At 39.8% G+C, this 23711-nt stretch overlaps 1 protein-coding gene across 11 annotated transcripts in view; it reads left to right on the top strand.

Annotated features, from left to right (window-relative positions):
* The window catches only part of XRCC4 (X-ray repair cross complementing 4), a 276331-nt gene that overhangs the window by 30613 nt on the left and 222007 nt on the right, over window positions 1-23711 (top strand). For 7 of the 11 annotated variants that reach the window (XM_065550167.1, XM_065550171.1, XM_005288164.5 and 4 more), the window contains exons 2-3: window positions 11615-11764; window positions 18968-19158. In XM_065550167.1, the coding sequence (XP_065406239.1) occupies window positions 11626-11764; window positions 18968-19158 (330 nt within the window). In that variant the 5' untranslated portion in view covers window positions 11615-11625. The remainder of the gene's footprint in view (window positions 1-11614; window positions 11765-18967; window positions 19159-23711) is intronic. The other 4 variants (XM_065550168.1, XM_065550173.1, XM_065550172.1 and 1 more) reach the window with 2 other exon arrangements.

A 23711-nucleotide genomic window follows, 5' to 3' on the forward strand; every position in this document is an offset into this window, starting at 1 on the left:
ACACCTGCAGCAAAAGCAATTTGGGAGAGTGGGGGAAGCCCTAGCTCTGCATAAATTAAAATAAAAAGCTCAAAGTTCAAAATGTTATCAGTGACACTGTTGTAGATAGTTGGAACAGACCTAAGAGAGTTGGCTTCTGCTCCATGCCCTACTGCTATCCAAAACATCATACAAAATTCTTTGTAAACTAATTTAAAAAGTGTCTTGTTTATTCAGAAGCAACTGTGTACAGTGTTTGTTCAGAAAGTAGACCCCAATCCAATTGCAAACCAGCCAACCGCTGATTTTTTTCCTTAGAAAGAAACATTGCCTAATATAGATCATAGAAGCCAAACACCAAAGACACAAAGTGCTAAAGATAAGCAGCTCAATCCTCAACTGTTCTAGCCTCAATAAAACTACTGATTTACAAATTTGGGGTGGGACTCAACTGTCCCCACCTGCAGGCTTGTCTCAGCTCCTTGGCTATTACGTGGTGAGGTGCTGAGATGTAGTGCGACCTTCTGTGCCCTTAGGAACAAAACACTGGCTTTCTTATAGCCCTAATCAATCAGTTCTTCTGAAGCTTTTCTTTATAGCAATCAGGGGAGGAAAAGAAGACTGACTGTTCTCATTTTACAGAGCTGGTGAATTCAGAGAGACTACAGGGGCAATGTTATTGAATCTTTAAAGGCATTCCAAGATACTCCATTCTGGCTGTAATTATCTCATAGATGTTTATTATACTGCATAGTAAAGGGCTGATTTCAGTAACTTAAACTGAAGTGGCACGGTAAAACAGTATATTTTCATGAAACAATTTCTGAGAAGCTTCAATGGATATTACAATATCAAGCCGTGAAGGTACAGAAGTTTACTATTCAGCTGACCAGTGTGTCAGGAATACTAAGCATTTGAAACAGTGTTGTTATCTCTCTGTATATATGAAGAACTGAAAGGTGAAACTGGTTTTGACAGTTCAGTTCTCACTACACTGCCTCTTAAAATTTTTAAAATCATTCTCCCCAAAGTGTTTATTTAGGTATTAAAATATAGGTGACACATATATAATTAAAAATTTTAAATAATAAATGAATAGCTAAGGCCTTGTTCTTACAAACACGTAAGCAAATGCTTACATTTGCTCATGTGAATAGTTTCATGGAAGTCATAGGGAGAGATCCTCAGCTGTTGCAAATCACTCTGCCCCACTGAAGTCAGTGGATCTATGATTATTTGCACTGGTTGAGTGTCTGGCCCACCATGTGTAGAAATTGTGGTGGTATATGTGATCTCATAATTGCTACAGATTCTTATTATGAGGCACAATTAGCATCAAAGTTAGTTATAGCCAGAAATGAGGAGTTCCTTGGAATGCCTTTAAGGACTACTTATGTATCTAAAGTGACTACTTATATGCATAAAGTTAAAGACACGTCTAAGTATTTGCAGGACTGGGGCCTATAATGTTTTTCTATTGTACAATGAAAAAGTAACAAACTACAAAATAGTTTAGTTACAGTGGCAGGTTATGGTAGGAGTAACATGATTTTTGAAAGATACTTAAAGAGAGCCTGAGTCTGGCAAAAAGCAACAGAGGGTCCTGTGGCACCTTTAAGACTAACAGAAGTATTGGGAGCATAAGCTTTTGTGGTAAGAACCTCACTTCTTCAGATGCAAGAATGGTTGAATCTTGTAATGGTTATTAACTTATATTGTTGAGTTAAATATTTTCAAAACACTTAGAAGATGGAAAAACACTAATTAACAGCAATAAGTAGAATGTTGTGTAGGAATAGCAGGATGATACTAAAAAAAACGTAAGCAGAATAACAGGGGAAAGCTTCCTGATACTGAGATCTACTGGATCTCTTCAGGATAGTCTCCAGGCAAAAAGTGGGTATCCCATCACTTGGGACACGTAAACAGAACCTGTCAAATTGAAAATCACATTTCCATCTGAATATTTTGAACCTATCGTTGTTACAAGTAACCCCTAAGATGATTGGATTTGTAATATTTTTTTCCTGTTTGTGTGCATTGGACAGCCATCTTTGTTTGGTTGGTCGTTAGCATCCTTTTCATGTGCTGCTCTGCATCACCTTCTCTTGGCTCTAAAAGAAAGTGTTTAACAGTAACAGTAGCAACAAATCTGAAAGTGCAACTGAAGAGACAGTAGGCAGGTGTGTTTCTAGAGAGAAAGGACAGGGGCAAGAAGGGGTGGGACCAAGCGTGTTTTGGGTTTGTTGTTTGCAGACACTTAAACACTGCTAGGAAGTAGAAAAACTTTAATTTTGAAATGAATTTTTTTTAAAATAAAGGGTGCTTTAAAAAAAGAATACCCCTCCTCTCCAAATTAAAAAAAAAAAAAAAAATCAGGATCCAGGATCTCTTCATAACTGGCAAAGGGATCTGTGGGGAAAGGAGCAGTGTTTTTTTTTTTTTTTTTTTACCCCTTTTTCTAGCTGAACTGAAAAATTGAGGTTTAAAAAATCATTTTGAGTTTAAAAAAAACATTTTGTTTAACCAAAAACAAAATGTTGGTTTTCTTAGTTTTGAGGTTTTTAAACTTTTTCTTTAAAAAACAAAAACAAAAAACAAAGTAAAATTTCAAAACAAAAACTCATTTTAAACTGAAACACTTCAGTTTGAAAATGTCTAAATGAAATGTTCTGATTGTTTTCAGATTTGTTTTCAACTGAACAATTCAGCGAATTGGACACATGGTTTAATTGATCTGAATGTACATATTCAAAATTAAAAAAAAGTTTTGGTGAAAAAGTCACCCACCTCTAATTATAGATCATAGGAAATTGTCTTCTGACTGAATGATTTCAGCAAGATTAGTGCTAACCAAAGAATTAAAATAAATAAATAAACCATTCTCCTATATTTGTTGCACTTATGGCAATGGAAGGTGGTAATAATGGAAAAATTAGTGCACCATGGCCCCAATCCTACATTTCCATGCAGGTGCAGGGGGGTTGACTACATGGAGATGACTTAGATCTTGAGCCTTCAATCAACACTAGGGTTACCATATTTTGTGCCTCCAAATGGAGGACACTCCACGGCCCCCGGCCCCGCCCCCAGCCCCGCCCACACCCCCTCCCCCTCCCCAAAGTCTCCGCCCCTCCCCTGCTTCCCGCGAATATTTGATTCGCGGGAAGCCTGAAGCAGGTAAGCGGGGTGTGGGGGGAGGAGGCGCGGCACAGGCTGGCCCCCCGGCGTTTCCAGCCTGGGTCGGCTCGGGCCCTGGGGTGCCGGCCCCGGCCGACCACCCCCGGCCCGCCCAGCACTGCCGGCCCCCGGCGGCCCGGCGCACCCCCCGGCTCCCGGCCCCGCGGGCCCGGCTCCTCGGCCCCGGCTCCCCGCCGGCCTGGCTCCCCGCGGGCCCGGCTGACCGGCTCCCCGCCGGCCCGGCTCCCCGCCGGCCCGGCTGACCGGCTCCCCGCCGGCCCGGCTGACCGGCTCCCCGCCGGCCCGGCTGACCGGCTCCCCGCCGGCCCGGCTCCCCGCCGGCCCGGCTCCCCGGCTGACCGGCTCCCCGGCTCCCCGGCCCCGCGGGCCCGGCTCCCGGCCTGGCACCGCGCCTCCGGCTCTCCGTCCGGCCCCGCGCCCAGCCCGGCACTGTGACCCTGGCCCGGCACTGCGCCCCTGGTTCCCGGCCCGGCACCATGCCCCCGGCCCCGCACCGCTGGCCCCGGCCGAGCACCACCGAGTCCTCCCGATTTTCCCGGACATGCCCGGCTTTTGGGGATTTCCCCCCGGACGGGGATTTGAGCCCCCAAAAGCCGGACATGTCCGGGAAAATCCGGACGTATGGTAACCCTAATCAACACAAAACAAGGGAGATCAATCAAACAGGAAATGTGGTTGCCTTTTTTGTGCTTTTGAAGCAAGCACAGTGACTTGAAGTTAAACTGAAATATTTACAGCCTTTTTATTTCAATCAGTTAAAATAAGAATATCCTTGAGAGAATCTTCCCTTCTCAGAGCCCCAGACCTCAGCAACATACTCTGCTTTCACCCACTGAGGGCTTGGTAGATACGTCCTTTAGATTAGAACATAGATGTGTGCACTGAGACCTAGGCTTGCTATGTGGAAGAATGTTGGGTGATAAGGGAATACAGTAAGGAGATTGGGGTTAAGAGATATTTTGTCTAGTAAGGGGGATTTTAAAAGTAAAAAGGAGCTTTGCACTGTTTTAGGATTGTCAAGGGGACAGTTCTGTGGCCCCGTGAGTATCTAGCTAATTCATAAGATTCAGGCAGTTAGGTACACAGCTGCAGACTTTTGAAGCTTCCTCTCCCTGAATTATTGGTTCCAGTAAGTTGCAACTTTATAGGTCAGCTGAGGTAGTATACAATTGTCTGTGTGCTTGGCTCGAAGGAAAGAGAAAGATAGATAGATTTTTGTCTGTTTTTCTCTTTATGGTTATGATCATTGTTAGTAACTGAGTGATTAGATGTTGATAGTCATTCAGAGTGTGCCATATATTCATATTCTTTACCTATTAACGTGCAAAAATGAATCTAATTAATTCTCACTTTACTAATGTGCAAACCTAATTCTAACTAACTCATTGCAGTCGTTTTCCACTTTGCAGCAAATCTGTAATAGCAAAATGCTGGTAATTAGGTCTCATATTCAGACTTAATTATTTTTACAAAATCTACCACAGTGCATTAGCTAGAGTACAATACATGGTATTGTTACCAGTATTCTACATGTGTAAAAAGAAAGGGGTGGGGTGGGGTGGAATATATTCTGCAATGCAGCCTTAATTTCTTTTCTCATCTGCTCATAGATCCCACTCATGCAATGGGCAGACCCTTGCTCTTGTAGTGGGGCTTCATGTGTGCACACTTTTACCCACATGGAGCTCCATGCAAGACTGGTGCTTTGCTCCTTTGCGAAGTTAAGCAATCTGCAATGGTAATCTTAGCTACACAGGGTATGGACTACTCTTGCTATAAAATAAAGAGCCACAACATTTATTTTGATTTTTAACTCTGTAGTGGTAAATATACTACATAGCTCACGCTTATTGGCCTTTGTGGGAAGGAATCAATCTTCTCAGAAATAGTGGCAGTGCGAATGGGGGTTAAAGAGAATGGAAATTGGCCTTTGATTTATATAGAGTCAAGAAATCTGTCTTATCTAATTATTATTAATTGTATTTCAATAGTGCCTAGGGGCCCCAGCCAAGATCAGAGCCACTCAAAGGCTGGGAGAAAAGAAATAGTCTTGTTCTCACTTTATTACAGATAGAGAACTCGGGCAAAGACACATTAAGTGACTTGCTCAAAGGCACCCAATGTAATTTGTGGCAGAATCAGAAGTTGTATCTGGATCTCCTAAATCCCAGTGTGGTTAATGAACCACTAGACTGTCCCTCTTCCCCAAATCACCACTCTTCCTAAGTGAACACTCTTATGTTGTTTGTTTTTGTTTGTTCTTTGAGGTAATATTTTGGCAGAGGGCAGATAAACACTGCGGTAGCTTCCTCACTATTTTGCAAGTGTATCTCAGTTTTTACTGTAGCAACAAGTTCTCTTGACCAGTCTATAACATAAATACCCAAACTCACTATGCTTTCATCCATCAGTGACTAAAGTCTGCCCACTGATTTTTTTCCCCCCACTTATGATCTGTGTGGATCTGCATAGGAAATCTCATGGCTAAAAATGTGCATGATTCATTGTAAACCTTATCAATCATCTTTGAATGCAAATTATTGTAACAACTAATATTCTACATTTAGTTGCTCACTATATTGGCATGGTGGAATTTTCAAAATGAAGAACTGTGAAACAGTAATTGGATTGCTGAATGGGTAACTGTTTTCGATTTAAATATAAAATATGTTTACCATAAGAAGGCCAGAGCAAAGAATGGGTACCATCAGTGGAACTGTACTGGGGATAAATCTGACCCCTTTTGCTTCTACTGAACCAAACAGATAGAAATGGGTGAAATTCAGATCTTTTATCAGCAGACGTAACCCCTATGGAAATCTCTAGGCCACATTAAATAATGATGTAAATGGTAGTGTAATAATCTGGTGTAAGAACAAAAAATGGCTATATTGGGTCAGAGCAAAGGTCCATCTAGCCCAGTATCCTGTCTTCCGACAGTGGCCAATGCCAGGTGCCTCAGACGGAATGGACAGAACAAGCAATTACCAAGTGATCCATCCCCTGCTGCCCACTCCAGCCTCTGGCAAACTAGTAATGTTAAGGAGGGCTCTGAAGAGACAACTTTTTTAGCTCCTGGGACATGCAACGGGGGAAAGGCACACTGCCTCATCAGGGACTTGAACTCTGGAACCTCGGAATAAAAGTCTGATGCTCTACTGAGCTAGCTAGGTGATCTATAAGTGACATCTTGGTGCCATTTAAGTCGATGGGAGTTTTGCCATGGACTTTAGTTGGGCTAGGATTTCACCATATGTATTTCTATTGGGCTTATCTCTGTGGCGCACTGAGAGAAAGGGGGATGTAGAAGGAAAAGTAAACGATGGCTGAGTTGCTGGGGAAGGGCAGAGGATCTTCAATAGTTTATATCAGAGAGCATATTTTCCGCCCACACTTGTTTTCTACAGTCAGAATTAACCACATTTTACTGATCTGACGTTACCCAGATTATATAATTCATTACCACTGTTCATTACAAGGATTTTCTTAGTAACACTACATTGTTTCAAGGTTTTTGCTTGGTAATTAATCATATTAAATAAAGTGCCCACACAGTTATTCAGCTAGAGTTTTCCTGAGGGCCATAGGACTTAAGATCAGAGTTCTGGCTATCTTTCGTATAAAATGCTCCAGGCATGTCTATACACCTCTTCATGCCGCTGACCAACATAGCTTTGACAGCAGAAATCTGTGGTGTGGACCTGGCCCCAGTCTCTAGCTTTGCCTCCATTTATAAGGGCATGTACAGCATGTCTGGTGAAGACACTCTATGCCAGCAGGAGAGAGCTTTCCCGTTATAAAACCACCTCTGTGAGCGGCAGAAGCTATATTGGCGGGAGAATGTCTCCCACTGACATAGCACTGTCCGCACTGGTCTTTATGTCAGTGTAACTTATGTCGCTCAGGGGGGTGGTTTATTCACATAAATTCTGCTGGCATAAGGTGTAGTGTAGACATAGCCTAGGAAACTCTAAATTGAAAGGAGGGCGTGCAGTGTCAATAGTTTTCACTGACCCGCATGTTTGCTTATGGAGCAACAATCAAAAATGCAAACAACAAAAGGTACCTATTAATGCATATTTCGATATGTTGTACAACTTCTCTCTCTAGGTTTTAACAATCAGCCTTTTAATTAATCTTTCATCATCAGAGGAACTAAAGAGCTCCCAAATTCCAAAGTCCTCTCAAAGGTACAGTGTCCTTTTAAATCTCTCTTACTCCATGGCAGGAAGCATTCTTGATAAAAGATTTGCAGGTTTCTGGCTCACTCTAGGACAACCAGAAAAACAAAAGGAAAAATCTGTGGCAGGCAAAAGTTGGGGGGAGGCGGGGGGAAGGGAAGAGAGGAGGAATCCCATTCGTTCATATACATCCCACACGTTGACCAGTATTTCCTGTCACATGCTTTTTGTTACCCCCTATCTGGGCAGATATTGAATCACACACATTTAAAACAAGAATTTCCCCCATAAACCAGTAATTTCAAGTGACTTGCTACAGACCTCCATGCCCTACCTTTTTGTTTTTTGATGTGTGGTGTGTGTGTGGGGGGAGGAGGAGTAGAATGTATTATAGGTTTTCATACATTTTCAGGAGTGAAATATTGATCTTTTTAAATCTGGAATGGAATATAAAATAATCTGATTTAGACTGATCAATTCAACTGTGATATATACTATCAGTTTTACGTAACCTCTCTGCCCTCAGCATTCTTTCAGTGTGAATTGAGCCTCGGGCTTCTGTGTACCTTTCACAATACAGCCATTTATAGTAATACAAGTAGTGGTAGTTTACAGCTGAAGACAGTAATGACCTCGTCATTGTTTGTTGAAGATGAAGAGAATTTATGGCATCTAGTGTGTATAAATTGTTTATTCCTCTCAACCTAGTCACAGTGTTGACATTTCTAGGCTATTTATAAATAGGATAACCATATTTTCCCAAAGGGAAAACGGAACACTGTATGGGGCCAGCCCCGCCCCCTCTCCTCCCCCCCCCCCCCCCCCCGTGCGAGCCTCACCTCCCTCTGCCCGCCTGCACACGGGGCCAGCCCAAGACTCACCTCTTCCCCCCGCGCATGGCTGTCACAGCCCAAGCCACTCTCCCTAGTCCTCCCTCCTATGCAGGGCAGGTGTTGCCACTTCCCCTCCCCCAGCACGTTCCTCCACACCCCCGCTAGGGGTTGCACCCCACTTTTTTTTGCAAAACTGGGCATTTGTCCCATTTTTCTCTTGCCAACTGATCATCAGTTGGCAAGAGAATATGGGACAAATGCCCAGTTTTGGAGGGGGGAGGGGGGGAAAGTCGGGATGACCTGGATAGGGCTTAAAAAAGGGACTGTCCTGGCCAAAACAGGACGTATGGTCACCCTATTTATAAGTTCTGGTTTTGGATTTTTCTTTATTCCTTTATTTGCCAAAGCAGAGAAATGCATCTGTAGCTTACTAAGGACATATCTTTACATTTTAAACTGAAGAAAATAAACTCAGTTCATTGTATGAGATATTCAAAAAGATATTCACTTACCAGATATTCAGGGTATTGTCAGAAATTATAAACAATTATAGGCTTTCAACCAAAATTCAACAAGGAATTCGTATCAGGTGTTATACAAAACATTTTTACAGTGTATTGTCTTATTGCTGTGTAGAGAATATAAACAACTGAATTTAATATTTAATTGATTTAGCGAAATATCTGTGTATGTATCATAGTTTGATTAGCTCTTGGAACTTATTTGTTATTGAAATTAATGAGTTAAGGACTCTGAAGATCAACTACTCAGTCTTAGCAGGTGTGGAAAAGTACGTTATCGCCAAGGTATTGGCAAGGTACGTTATTGGCAAGGGGATTGTTTTCTAGGTATTAATACTTGTTTATGCGCCAGTAATGAATCTAAGATTCCTGTGTTTCATTTTTCTATGAATACTTTACACTTGTTAGGACAAGGGAATGGCATTTCTAGCTGCTTTAAGACACATACTTGAACAAAGGTCAGATACAGTGCAGGCAACTGGAGTTAAAACTACCTCCTACTTCCTGTCAGGTCATCCTTCTGCAGAGTCAGAGTAGTGATTAAATCTCAGTTCAAACTTAGGTCTGAACCTCTGATCAAAGACTATCCCACATCTTTTGTTGGGTTTCTAATGTAGAATACAGTCCCCTGGGGGACTAAGCTGAAATCAACCACAATAACTATCACCTAAAACTGAAGGCTTGATAGAGCATTTTAGCACATACAACGTCCCTGATGCAGCCGTTCCGCATCCCGTGCAGACTACTCCCATTACCTGCAAATATAATTTGTGTTGTGGGGGTAGGCTCTACATCAGTGGTTCTTAACCTATTTACCATTGTGAGCTGCATCCAATACTATCTGTATGGCCCTGAGGATGTCATATGGGCCGCAACTGTGTGCTGATTGGGCCGCAAGCGGTCCATGGGCCACAGGTTGAGAACCACTGCTCTACATAGTGCCACTGACTTGTCACATGGCTCCATGACTTTTGCAATGTTAATGAATGTCTATATAATCACAAAATCAGTAAGGCCTGAGTCTGGTCTCTTTGGTAGGAAACTTTCATCAGCTTTATGAAAGTATGTGTAGCAAGCCTAAATGAAATACTTAATATACCAGGCAGCTGAGAAATAATAAAGACCTGTATTTCAACAATATATAAATAAATGTGAATTTTAAAAGGTCTCAAGTAAAGTGCAGACTACTAGGTTGTTTTTGTTTTGGGCTGTAAAACCCACCACAGAATCATAAAGTTTGTTTCCTGAAGTTGCAGCTTCAGCTTCCAGTTTCATTTTTAAATTCCCTTTGCTATTGCTGGTATCCACTGTAACTTCTGTTTTGCAGTGGAGCTTGATAGCATTCTTTTAAATGGCAATATTCCATCCAATAGAACACTGGCTCTTCAGTGATCGTATTCCAGATGATGTACATTTGGGTGATAGTGAATGTTCAGTTATTATGTGGCAGTGGGGAATTGCCTATCCATCTTAACTGTGCATTTCCAGACTCTTTGACACTTGATGATGTGTTTTTTTTTCTTTTTATGGTAGGAAGATTTAAATGTTTTTGGTTGTACGTTGGTTGTAGTAAATCTTAGCATCCTTTCAACTTTAATTATTTTAAACAAGTTTTCTCTGTGGGAATTTCATAGGTTTTAAATACGAGGGGCCCTGAAAGATAAAATCAAATTGGCACAAAAAAACTTTATTAGCTAGCTGCATCCATGTTTAGAAAACTTTAGTTTTAAAGTATACGTGATCAAGATTTCATGGCTACCTTTGGCAGATTTCTCTGGCATCTGATGCAGGCTCTGGGGTGGGGCTGGGGATGAGGGGTTTGGGTTGCAGGAAGGTGCTGTGGGCTGGGACCGAGGGGTTCGGAGGGGGGGGATCAGGGAGGGGGATCGGGACAGGGGCAGGAGGTTAGGGCCCGGGAGGGGGTCAGGAATGCAGGCTCTGGATGGCACTTACCTCAAGCAGCTCCCGGAAGCGGTGGCATGTCCCACCTTTGGCTCCTATTCGGAGGTGCAGCCAGGTGGCTCTGCGAGCTGCCCTGTCCACAGGTGCCACCCCCGCAACTCCCACTGGCTGCGGTTCCCAGCCAATGGGAGTTGTGGGGGTGGTGCTTGGGGTGGGGGCAGCGTGCGGAGCCCCCTGGCTGCCCCTACACTTAGGAGCCTAAGGGAGGATATGCCGGCTGCTTCCCGGGAGTCGTGCAGTGCAGAGGCTAGCAGGGAGTCTACCAGCCCCACTGCACGGCACCACCAACTGGACAGTCAACGACCCAGTCAGTGGTGCTGATCAGAATCACCAGGATCTCTTTTGGACCAGGTGTTCCGGTTGAAAACTGGACACCTGGTCACCCTAATCAGTTAGGCTGTGCAAACGCAAGTGGCTTGTTTTGGGGTATGTTAGGCTAGTGGCTGGTGATAATGGACCTGAGGGGCCGAAGGGACATAGGGGAGAAGTCTGGATCCAAAGAAAAGAACCCTTCCCAGTGAAGTACCAAACTGAACTTGGGGTTGGTCTAGAGTTCTGTGGTTTTATTTCACTGGGAACAACATGGACCAAGGAGAAATGGACCTGAGGTCTATTCTTGGAGGCACTTTCTAATCTTGTCTCCTTTGCTTTGGCGACTTGTCCTCTAGCCCACTGCCACCCTTTTACTGCTCCCTGCATGCTGTCCTCCATGTCCAAGCCTTCCCTGGCAACACAGACCTGAATCCAAAGCAAATGCTCATCTGGAACCTCATGTGCCCTTAAACTTTAAAGGCCAATTCCTCAATCCTACTACATTTCCTTTGTGCTATTCTGGTGCTGCAAGGTGATCTTTAAGCTGCCTTCAGTGGGCAGCTGGGAATTCATCTGTTGTGAGATGGAATAAACACAAGATTACTTTCTTTTGTTTCCAAAACAGGTGACTAAAGAATGGAGAAAAAAGTGAGCAGAATTTATCCAGTTTCTGAGCCAAGCACAATATATTTTCTACAAGTCACTTGGGAAAAAGACCTAGGCACTGGCTTTATTATAACACTTAGCGATGGTCAGTCAGCATGGACTGGGACAGGTAATATTGAAAACAAAAGATGAAAAGATGTTTGTTTGTTTTAATTATACATTTTTTCCATTGGCTTTTGAGCAGTGATTCTTAACTTCTTCTGTGACCCCATGTTCTATAAGAAGAAAGCTTCCAGATTCCCCCTCCATCTAGTCAGGAAGGAAGGAGGGTCACGGGACTTGTTCAAATCTATCTTTGAAATCTATATAAAGACTCAACTGTCAAAACAAATACTAATTAATTTAACATATGGCTATATAAATATATAACAATAGTTGTTTATATTTTTCCCAGTAATATAATTTCCTGTGACATTACCCCAGGACATGGCAACTTCTCAATCTCAAATGTGACAAGCTAATTTCATCTGTGAATTACAGTAACTCCTCACTTAAAGTCGTCCCGGTTAATGTTGTTTTGTTATTACATTGCTGATCAATTAGGGAACATGCTCATTTAATTAAATCCTCTGTTGAAATATGAAATGTTTCAAGTCTATTTTAAACATAATTAGAAGTTGTTGCACAGGTTAAAAAGGCAATATTTGCTAACATTGTGGCCTGGCTATGCATACAGATTACATGTGAAGGATCCCTGCAAGGATGGCCAAAATCTATTTCAAAAACATCAGTGTCTTTTTGCTTTGTTTTGTTGTTTGTTCCAATATTTTTGGCTGAAGGCAGTTGAAATTTGTTTTATGTTAAGGGAGACTGCCAACTTAAAGTCACACTTGTATTGTGTTCACCTACTGTTGTTCTAAGTAAAACCTAGCGTCACTACAATAGAAAGAGAATATAGAAGAACATTTCTATCCCTTTATTTTCAATTTAACTTTTTTCATCTGACAGATCTGTCGTATAGGCACTTCACAAAGGATGGGATCATTGACATCACTATGTCAAAAGAAGAAAAAACACAGTCCAGCATCAGCACCAGAAAAACACAGGGGGGAGTGGTCTTTGACCTCCTCTCCTAGGGCCAATCCAATTCTTATTGACTCCTATTAACTTTCTAGTCCTTTCGCTGAGTCGAAAGGGAGCTGAATTGAACTCCTTGTGCTGTTGTGTCAATTGGGTGGGATTAGGTGGAAACTACTCTGTTCCAGTCTAGTTTTACATTTTGTTTGCACTGAGGCTAGCTTTTTGCAATTAGTTTTCCTGGTTTGTTTTAAGAAAAAAAAGTGGACAACAAGGAGAAATCCAGAAAACTTTATCTTTTTCATATTACGAGCTCCACTGGTTACACTAGTTGAGCTTATCCCTTTGCTCTAGAATGAGTTGTTTTGTGTAGCTATGAATGTGGCTGTGTTATCCTTATGCCAAAGCTAAGCCGTTTGCTGCAGAAACAAGGAACAGTTGCATGCCTTGTTTTGAGACTTTTAAACCTCTCAAGATTTCAGTGTTCTTTTGCTTCAGCAGTTGAGCTTGAAACTTCCCTTAACTAAATAGCACAGTTAACTGCATGTGCACAACCTCTCTCTTTAAGTGCACAGCTAACAGTGTAAGATTTTCTACTGCACGTGCTTAGTCTTGCATTTTCAGAAATTTATAACTGTTTTAAGACCATCTTTCAAAGTGAGTGAGGCATATTCAAGACTATTCACATCTCAACTTCGAAGTTTCAGATTTCATCTGTTTTGGAGCTATTTGCTTGAGGGAGAAAGCAGTGGTCAGATATTTTTTATTTATTTTTTTATTTTTTATTTTTTTTTAAACAGTGGGAAATCCCTTCAGTTTCTCATGTTGTGGGATATTGTGCTTGGCAAGCCAGGTCAGGAAACGAGTAAGAGTTGCTGAAGGATTGGTCTTTTCTAGTTCTTCCGGATCTAGTGTGATGATGAAAAGTGGTGGAAGCCTCACTGTTTAAGAAATGTAAAACCATAGGAAAACTTGACAAAAGTCCTACAAAATATACTGTATGACCCAATATTGTATTGTCTCTTGTGGCATCACTCCCCCTGCATACTCTGCCAATGGTGACAAGCATTTGGCCCCTATTTCTGATGTACCCAGAGGCATGTCCAGACCTTCTTCCATATTGTCCCTTGTCCATCCTGAACAAACATGTGAGGCCACTACCCTCTTCTCCTTTAAATTCCTCATCAAGACCCACTTCCACTGCAATATTTATAAGAAAGCAGCCAACTAATAATGGCTAGGCTGTAGACTGTTGGGTACCATTTAAAACTAAACAAAAACATTTTTGGATTGTAAATGTTATCCCTTCCGCCCCATCCTTTGTTTGTCGTTTGTATTTGATTGTGAGCTTCGTGGGGTGAAGACTGTCTTGCTATATATCCCTGATCCTACAAAAACTTACACATGTGCTTAATGTAATGCATGAGTAGTTCTATTGACTTCAGTAGGACTGCCCACATGTGCAAAGTTAGTCATTGTAGGATTGGGCCTTAGTTTGTATAATGACTAGCGTATTGTGACTGCTACCTTAATATAAAACAGGATTTTGAAAAAATTTAGAACAGTTGAAAAAGAGGGTTGTTATAGAATTTCATGCTACTATGAACATTTAGAAATGGTGTTTATGTCGTGCAAAATGTAAGAATTTTTTTTTTGGGGGGGAAGGCAACTGTTAAAATGTTTCCTGGTTCCTAGTGACTGTATAATTATGTTCTCAATGTGGTTAAAACGTGCTTTTAAAAAATCTGGAAAAAACACTTTCAATTCATTATCAATATTCATTAGGAACATGGAGGTGGGTAGTTTGCAGGCAAGACAAAGTATTGGAGGCATATCCAGTGTACTGCGTGGATCCACTGGATTATCACTATGGGTACTGGGTTGCACTGGCTATGGCCACCTGTGCAGTTGCGCCAAATTCTGCCCCTGAATTGGGAGAAGGATTTTGTCCCCCTTCTTTCGCAGCATGTCTGTCTGTCTGTCTCTCTCAAATGTACTTTGGCACACAAAGGCCTTTTTTTATTCTAACTTTGTATATGGCACCATGATTTGGCTTTTTCTGTACATTAAAGTCTCTATCAATAGGTTGTAAAACAAACAAACAAAATAATTTTGTTGTTGTTGTTACAAAAAACACAGACCAAGTAAAACAATTAAAAATTGTGTTCCCAGAAGGTCTTGTATGCTGAGCTACAAATACAGATCTTGTCACTTTTACAGCAGAGTATTTTATTTTAATTTAGCTCAGCTAAAGGGTTAAATGAAAAATTTTGTCAACTTCATCATGTCTTATTAGCTGTTAATTGTGCTTTAATAGGCAACAGAACACAATATCCATCACAGGAATTATTGATTAAACAAATTTATTTTATTGTGCGTTAAAATCTGCAGGGATGTTGAGCTATATTCTGTTTCATTCTGTTTTCTATCCTTTTTGCTTTCTTTCATATCTAGAAAATCTAAGCTTGTCTTCCTTTTTTAATTCACCAAAACTGAAGTTAAAAGTTTAACTTTTATTTTATTTTACACCCAGTTCTTTGCCATACATGGTTCACAGCATTGCTTGTCTTATTTATAGACATACCTATAGTACTCATCATTGTTGTATATGATTGTGTTTCCTGTAGTGCTGCAATACTTATAAAATACTATAGTCTGCCATTGTCCTTTACTGTAAGTGAAGATGGTGTATATGATATATGTATGGAATTCTTTAAAGATACCATCACTTAAGGATTCTCAGTTTTGAGTCTTGTTTCTCCAGTGTAAGAGTGAGGGGAACTCCTATCATGCTAAGGTGAGTAGTGTGATGCCAGAAGACCCACATGGAGCTCTTTAAATGCCTCCACAAGCATTGTTTGGCTACCTTATTTGTTTTACTTGAGACTAATTTCATTCCTGTTTATTTGGTAGCTATTTTATTTTATGAACCAGTCATACCCCTGGTACTAAAGGATATTTAATATGATCCTGGCTAGCCTGATGAAGGGAATTATTGACCAGTTGTATACCTGTGAGCTCAAGCTTCCTACAGAACAGATAACTTTTCCTTGTGTAGGGGACTTCAGCTGGTAAAGAGAGTTAGCTTCATGTCACTGGTACAACCACCAGTGGGAATAAGGATTATATGTTCCCTTTCCCTTTCCCCCACTACTTTTATGTCCCATTCAGTGCAGCTATAGCACTAATGCATTCTCAGTCCTGGTTCCCTATCCCTCCACTATTTTTGTGTCCCTCAGATTGCACCATGGATTTTGGCTTTAATGGCTGACCTGCCTTATACCAGATTATACGAGCATAAAATGGTGCTATAGACTTATATTAGATGTTTTACTAAAATGGTGGGCAAACTCAATCTTATTGAGGCTACCCTGGTATCAATTATTCCCCATGCCCACATGTTCATCCTGGTGAGGTTCCTTTCTATAAACTTAGTGTTGAAAGGTCCTTGCGTTTTTACCTGGACTTTACTAAAAGTGTAAATTCTGTAATTTCTCAAGTACGTTTTGTTCAGGTCATACTGAGCAAAACAGAACCTAGGCAGTTCTCCTCTGCTATCTCTGAACTATTTACTTTGATGTGTTTTAACTTCCTTTTCCTGTCTCCAAGCAGAATTTACAAATTTACTCTGTTTAAACAGAGAGTAGCTTCTGTAGGGCATGGAGTTAACCCATTACAATTCCAAAAGAAAGAAACACATTACTGTTATTAGTCATGTTGGGTTTTGCTAATGCTTCTTTTTTCAAAGCTATTGCAAATATTTTGGACCTGATGTTGGGTCAGAAAATTCCTTTATTTGTGCAAATATTCATGAACAAATGTATATGCGTGCAAAAACGACTGATTTGCACATCTGGCAAATAGGTCCCTATCTAGCTTTCTTGTGTCCAAATCTCCAATTAATGCATGCATACCTGTGCAAATGCATTACTACTTTCTGTCTGAAAACCTGATCCATTGTGTGACTTAAAATTTTTAAAAATGTATAGTGTCTACATATTTTCCATACTCTGTCAAAGTGCATGAATAGGTATAGTTACCACCTTTACAAGGTAGGCGTGTGTGTGTGTGTGTGTGTTTAAAAAAAACACAGAGAAAATATTGAAACTAGCTGTGAAGTATGTGATCTCGTGTTGTTTATCAATGCTGATTTAAAAAAAAGATGATGTGCAAAACTGCTTAAAAATAATTGGGAGGGGGGAGATATGTCTACCTCTGTGTAGCAAATAATTGCCCATTCACCCCACTGTTATACATTTGGATGACTGATGATTTGACGAGTAGTGCTTCCATTGCAATACCGGATTACCTATGCTGTCAATAATATAAATAAGAGAAGAATGAGGCAATTTCAACATGGTTTCCTTACTTGGAAAGCTCTTCTGTTTTCATCTGCAAGATCAGGATATGTATGCAAGTGTATCTCTTGAGGTGAAACAGTTGTTAAGATGAGATTTATGGAAAGAAGAAATACAGCTAACTAAAGTACTACATGAGATATTTTTCAGTTGGGGGTTCACTTCAGTGTTAAGAACTTATTTCAGTCTGACACAAGCTATGGCTCTTCTTTCCCCCCCTCACTGTCTCAAATGTTGGGTAGTCCTTCCGTTCCAAATGGAGAAAAATGACTATCTATCATGTTCTGCAGAAGATTGGTGCTATAACTGGAAAGTGAAACACTTGTGAACCCAATAAAGAGTATAGATCATTGATAGCCTATAGAATAAGGCTAGATCTGACCCAGGTGGAATACTTTTTTAAAAAGTGTAGTGCATTTTTTCTCTCTTCCATTTGAGTCCTTATATATCCTTATACATAGTACAGTGAAATCTGGCTCAACAATAGATCTTGCACTCCAACAACAATTAGACTATTAGAACTCAAATCAGGCTATTACTATTTGATTAAATTAGTCTGCAAAACATTTTTTAATAGAATGATAAAATCTGAAGTATTTTCATATGAACTGCAAAGAGGCTTGGATCCCACTATTACTGATGCTGAAGGTAGATGCTAACGAGAGAAATGGAAAACTAAGAGAAAACAGATGCGTATTTTATGAAGACAGATATGATGTGAATCATTTAAGGAAAGCTTTATTGTTTCTAATCAGCCACATACATAGATTTTTGTTTCAAGAGAAATTCTAAACACCCGTAATAACTTCATGACAATTGGAGCAGTGGTCTGTGCATATTCCTTCTCTGCTGGCTGCAGGACTCTGGGGAGAGCTTCCCGTTGCGGAGAGTCAGTTACACTCACATTGTAAATAATTACTGTAAATCTCATTGCTATATTTTTAAAAACCCAAAATATTTGTGCCTGAAATCTCACACGAGGCGCATCATGTTCAATGCCTCCATAATCCTTTGTCACATTTTAGCATGGAATGAAATTGGGGATGGTTAAAGCTCAAGGGTGTGAGGGAATTCACTGTGGGAAGTGCTTGAGCCCAATAGAGAGTCAACTGCAACCTACAATGGATTTTGAAGACAGAAGAGGAGAATAAACTAGGGTGTCAGATTCTGGTAGGAGTGAATGTGCTTGGGTAATTTTAGCAAGAGGAAGGGATGAAGCCTGGTGACCTGGTCTTTCAGTTTGTGGGGCAAGAGGAGGGAAGGATGCAGGAAAGAAGTACGTAGGAACTCATGTCTAGCCTGAATAGGAAACGAGTTGCTGGCTTCGGTCCTGTGAGGGGGATTTCTCCTTTATTGAACCTTTGTAGGCCCTAAGTGTTTTAGAAAAAGGACATAGTATTTTCAGAAGAGGCCTCATCCAAAGCATGTTGAGGCCAATAGAAATTCTGCTATTTGATTTCAGCTGGTTTTGGATTTGACCCAATAAGAATTGGTTCACCTGTCTCTAGTGATACCCCTTTATTTTGAATTGAGAGATATTAGATTGGTAATGGCTGCAAAGTTTAAACTTGGAGAAGGTGATAAGGAACATGTGAGGGTAGGAAATAAGTGTAGGGAAGGCCACTATCTCTTAGGAGTTTGGAAGAACTCTCCCCCCCCCTCCCCGGAAAATTGTGGGATATAAGATAACATATAAAGTTATTCAGAGCTCTCTTTTGCTGTTGAAAAGTTAATCTATCATTACTCTAGCTAAGCAAAAGGGTTGGGATAAAGTGGTAATAAACCACATTCAGAGATGTTAGTTTTAATTAAAAATAGTAATTTGATTTACCTTTTTAAATAGTTTTTAATAATAACTTCCTTTTAATATTAGTATATATTTCCAGAATTAAAGTGTATTTTTTTTAGACTTCTCCAATTTCCTCCTCCCTCCCCAGTGTCTGAAGCTGAGATTTCGAAGGAGGCTGATGACATGGAAATGGAAAGAGAGAAGTATGTTGAAGAACTGAGGAAAGCACTAGTATTGGGAGCAGGCCCAGCCAATATGTACAACTTTGATGTTTCTAAAGATGAAGAAAATGTGGAAAGCTGTGATTTCTCATATGAAAAAAATCTGAAAGATGTTTCCGTAAGTATTTCTGTAACATTACATGTTGTAAAAAGTCATATCTGGTGCAATACATATGAAAAAGGGCCTTTTGCTGAGCACATCCCTCAGTTTAATAAAATTCTCTTTTTAAAAACATGGCCAGTACTTTGATAAGTTGTAACAAAAACCTTGAGTTAAATAGATACTGTCAATTCCAATGTGGTCCAAAATATTGAGATTTTGTAAAAATAAGTTTTCACAAAACTTACGAACAACAGAAATGTTTCCAGAATCTTTTAAAATTCCTTTTGGGAAAGGACTGGGGCCTTGAGGTTGATGTGGTGGCCTCTTCCTTCTTGGAAGTCCCATTGGCCGCAATTTGAGTCTTGAGTATGTAACAGCTGTAGCATCAAGCCCCTATTTCGTCAATGTGATTGCTGTTTCCTTTGTGTGTGTGTTCCTCTAATAACTGGTTCTAAAAGTTTAGTAATTGTATTACAACTGGTGTTGCAGTCTGGTCTTGTACTGAAACAATACATATGCTTTATTTATTTTAACATAAGGAGAGGTCGAGGGTTACATTCCTTTTTCTATGGTACCCACCCCTGTGGTAGTTTGTGTTTGGAACTTATTGCTGTGTCTCAGTATTGTAATTACTGTGAAATGGGTATTTATATGTCTTTATTCCCTCTAAAAAGATTGTGTATGTACATCTGTTATATGGTAGAACCTCAGAGTTACGAACATCAGAGTTAAGAACTGACCAGTCAACCACACACCTCATTTGAAACTGGAAGCATGCAATCAGGCGGCAGCAGAGGAGGAAAAAAAGCAAATACTGTACAGTACTATGTTAAATGTAAACTACTAAAAAATAGTAAAGTTTCAAAGCTGTATGAAGTCAATGTTCAGCTGTGAATTTTTGAAAGAACATCCATAACGTTTTGTTCAGAGTTACAAACCTTTCAGAGTTACGAACAACCTCCATTCCCAAAGTGTTCGTAATTTGAAGGTTCTACTGTATATATTGAAATCTATCTCATCATTTCCACCTTTTGGGAGATCAGTTCTTTGGCGTGTAATAAAAGTATTCCATAGTTCTTTAGTTAAATGCATTCCTTTCAGCAAAAGAGAGAAGTTTTGGCATGGCTGTTTTTTATTTTAAAGTATAGGTTCAATTAAAGGAAGTGATGAGTTCCAATAATTACAATGCTACATTGTATTCTTTGTGTAAATCCACTGCTTCTAAAGCTCCCACTCCCCATTATGTAATCCATCATCACCATTTGAGAAAAATCCACTAAATTACTAAGAACAATTATAGGATTACTTTTATTAATTCAGTACAGTTTTACGATTTGATGAGTAGCAAAATCATTACAGAAACATGCCTAAACATTAAGATGGTTTTTTTTTTTTTGGTGCTTGGCTGTCAAATTTGCTTTATTTTCCTAGAGAAGTGTGGTAATGATTGCTTTGTTACACAAACTTGGAAAAAGGAGTTGGTACTTGCATCTTTTTTTCTCTATAAATTATGGTGGGATTTTCTTGGCTTAACTCCCATTGACTTCTGGGGAACCAGAATTAAGCCAATGCTGAGTGCTTTGAAAGCCCTATCCTAAAGCATTAAATAGGGGCAAGATTACTCAGAGCTTTCATTAAATTGAAAATGCTGAAAAGCAGACTTCAGCTAAACCCATCATACTTCAGCTTCAACATACAGGCCAGAAATGTTTATTTTTTCCTTTGTTTTTGGAAGATGTGACTACACATAGAGTATTACTTTAGCACAAATTAAAAACAACCATGTTAGTCATCTCACTTGTATGTCTTATGTACGAATGTGAGTTACCAGACAGAATACAGTCTTTAAGAGGTATAAAATGGGTACCTAGGTACACAAGTAACTAGTTTGCTCATGAAAATACAAGTTCTGGTCATGCCTGCATGTCTAACATACCTTGCCTATTCTGTCTATGTTGAAGGTGCAGCCTTTCTGCAAGTAGTGTAAATACTATTGTAAACGGGGTTCAGATGCTTTTACCATTGTTTCATGAAAACTTGCTCAGAGCTTGGATATATATTTTTCTGACATCAATATGGGCACAAAGAGGAAGAGTGACAAATTGGTTAAAACAGCAGTTAATTAAGGCACTAATATTATTGTTACAGTGTTTTACTTTTCTGCTTTCATTCTTTCATGCTGTGTGTTGCTTGTGACCATAGAGAGATTACTTTCTTTTTTATACAGCAAGCAATAGAGGCATGATGGTGCTCATCAGAATGGAGTGATTTTCTAAGAATGCTTTTTTAATGATCAACATTCACTTTTTTTATTTAAACGTTCCTTCTCTGTCATTACTTAGAAAAATCCATGCTTTTAAATTTTTGTGTGTATTTCTGATTATTGGAGTGTCTCCATTGACTTCCTTCAGGAATAGAAGGGGTGGCCCTAGACTAGCTGCCAGCAACTGGCGCCCTAGGTGAACCATTCAGTCGAAGCCCCCCACCCCCAAACCCCAAGGGCAGAGCTAGGCTGAGGTTTTTGGTAAACTGGGAAACATTTTGACCCTTTTTTCCTTTTAATGTTTTTTTAAGCATTTTTTTTTTAAACAGAGGCTTAATTATTCAATTTGTCTATCTGTCCAACCAATGTTTCTGAAATCAGATAAAATACAGACACCAAATTTTCAGATTAGATTTGAACACGACAGCTAGATGATATCTCAGTCCGATTCCAAATAAAAATGTATTAAAAATGTTAATTATTTTTATTATTCCAAATCCAAAATCATCCATTATGCTATCCTGCTTTAACTGCCATTACCACCACATCCAATTTAGAAAGAAATAAGAAAACTCTTCAATGAACTTTAACCTATATTTACAAAACACTCAGAATAAAAAACTCTCTGTGCTCTTAAAACATGACTTTTCTTGTTTTAAGTTTGGAAAATTCAGTCACTACTTCTTTTAGATCCAGTTTTCCAGCTATTTCGTGCTCTATTGACATTGTGGCAAGTCCAAGTCTCTCTTGAACCATTGTTGAACACAGATATGTTTTTATCAATTTTAACTTTGAGAAGCTACATTCCCCACTAGCTACGGAAACTGGCAAAATTAAGAATGCGTAGAACTATAAAAATCTTTGGAAAACTGTGGGTTTATTTTCACAAACAAACTTCAGTACTTTTTCAGGAGTGGAATGTTTAAGTCGTCTTGAAAAAGCCTGAAGCTCTCTACACAAATCTGTAGCATCCGTGTCTTTTGAATTTTCATGAGTCAATGCTGACTCCAGTTTTATACAAAATTTTCTTATCTGTTTTGCTCTTTTCTTTTGCAAGCTGTGGATATCATATAGAAAGCCAAATACTTACTCTAGCTGCTGCATCTAATGAAATCTTTCGTCAACTGAGTGAATAGCAGTATCAAGGACTGCGAAGTAGAAATTCATTTTGAACCTTTTGTTTTGGATTTTGAATGGGTGTGTCTCATCCTTCATATGAAAACTGCTGTTTCTTTTGCCAAATGCAAACTGGCTCTGGTTCAAATTCTGTTGGAAAGTCTATTTCTTCAGCAAGCTTGAGAGAATCTACCAGTGTTCGTTCGAACCCTTCATCATTTCTGAATTCCTCCAGAATATTTTGAATGAGTGAAGTCACAAATTTGAACTTGGAAAGGCCATTTGCAAGAGCTTCTGCATCTGAACGTGCAGTATTGCCAGATGATCCAGTAAAGGTAGTATCAGAAATTTCAATTAGGGCATCATAAATGTTTCCAAGTTCATAGTGAAGAGGCTTCAAAGCATCAGTGTGACTCTCCCATCTTGTCTGACTAAGTGGTTTCACAGTTAGAGAATTCACATGGTGAGTCAGAATCTCCCAACGGCGTGTTGAGCCTGAGAAAAACACATAAACACGTTCCACCAGGTCAAAGAAACTGCTTGCCTCCAAACAGCATCTAGCAGCATCATTGACAACGAAATTCAGAGAATGCGCACTGCAAGGAATGAAAAAGGCCCTAGGATTGATTTCCATCATTCTCCTTTGCACACCATTGTCTTTACCCTTCATATTACTCCCATTATCATAGCTTTGGCCATGTAAGTTTTCAACAGATAATGACATTGTTTCAAGCTCTTGTAGAATAGTTTCAGTCATAAATGCTCCAGTCATCTCCTTCAGTGGTACAACCCCCAAAAATGTTCCTTTATGAGCACTTCAACATTATCTTCATCTGCAGACTTTTCTATATCCATAAAACGAATGATCATTGTCATTTATTCAACATGATTCACATCTGGTGTATAGTCCAGTATTATTGAAAAGTATTTTGCAGAATGGACAGCTTCTACAATTTTCTTTTTAATGGCATTTGCTAGGATTTGAATCAGTTCATTCTGCATATTTTTTCCTAAGTAATGAACCTGTCTTTCATGATCAGTTATTTTACGTAGATGCTCCTTCATGACTGTATCAAACAAAGCTAGGTATTCAACAAATTTTAAAAAGTTTCCATTACCTGGAGTATATAATTTTTCATTTTTACCGTGGCCGCCGAATGCTAAATTTTGCCCACCGAGAATTCTCACT

This window comes from Chrysemys picta, chromosome 6 (genome assembly GCF_011386835.1).
Source record: "Chrysemys picta bellii isolate R12L10 chromosome 6, ASM1138683v2, whole genome shotgun sequence".
Taxonomy (NCBI): domain Eukaryota; kingdom Metazoa; phylum Chordata; order Testudines; family Emydidae; genus Chrysemys; species Chrysemys picta.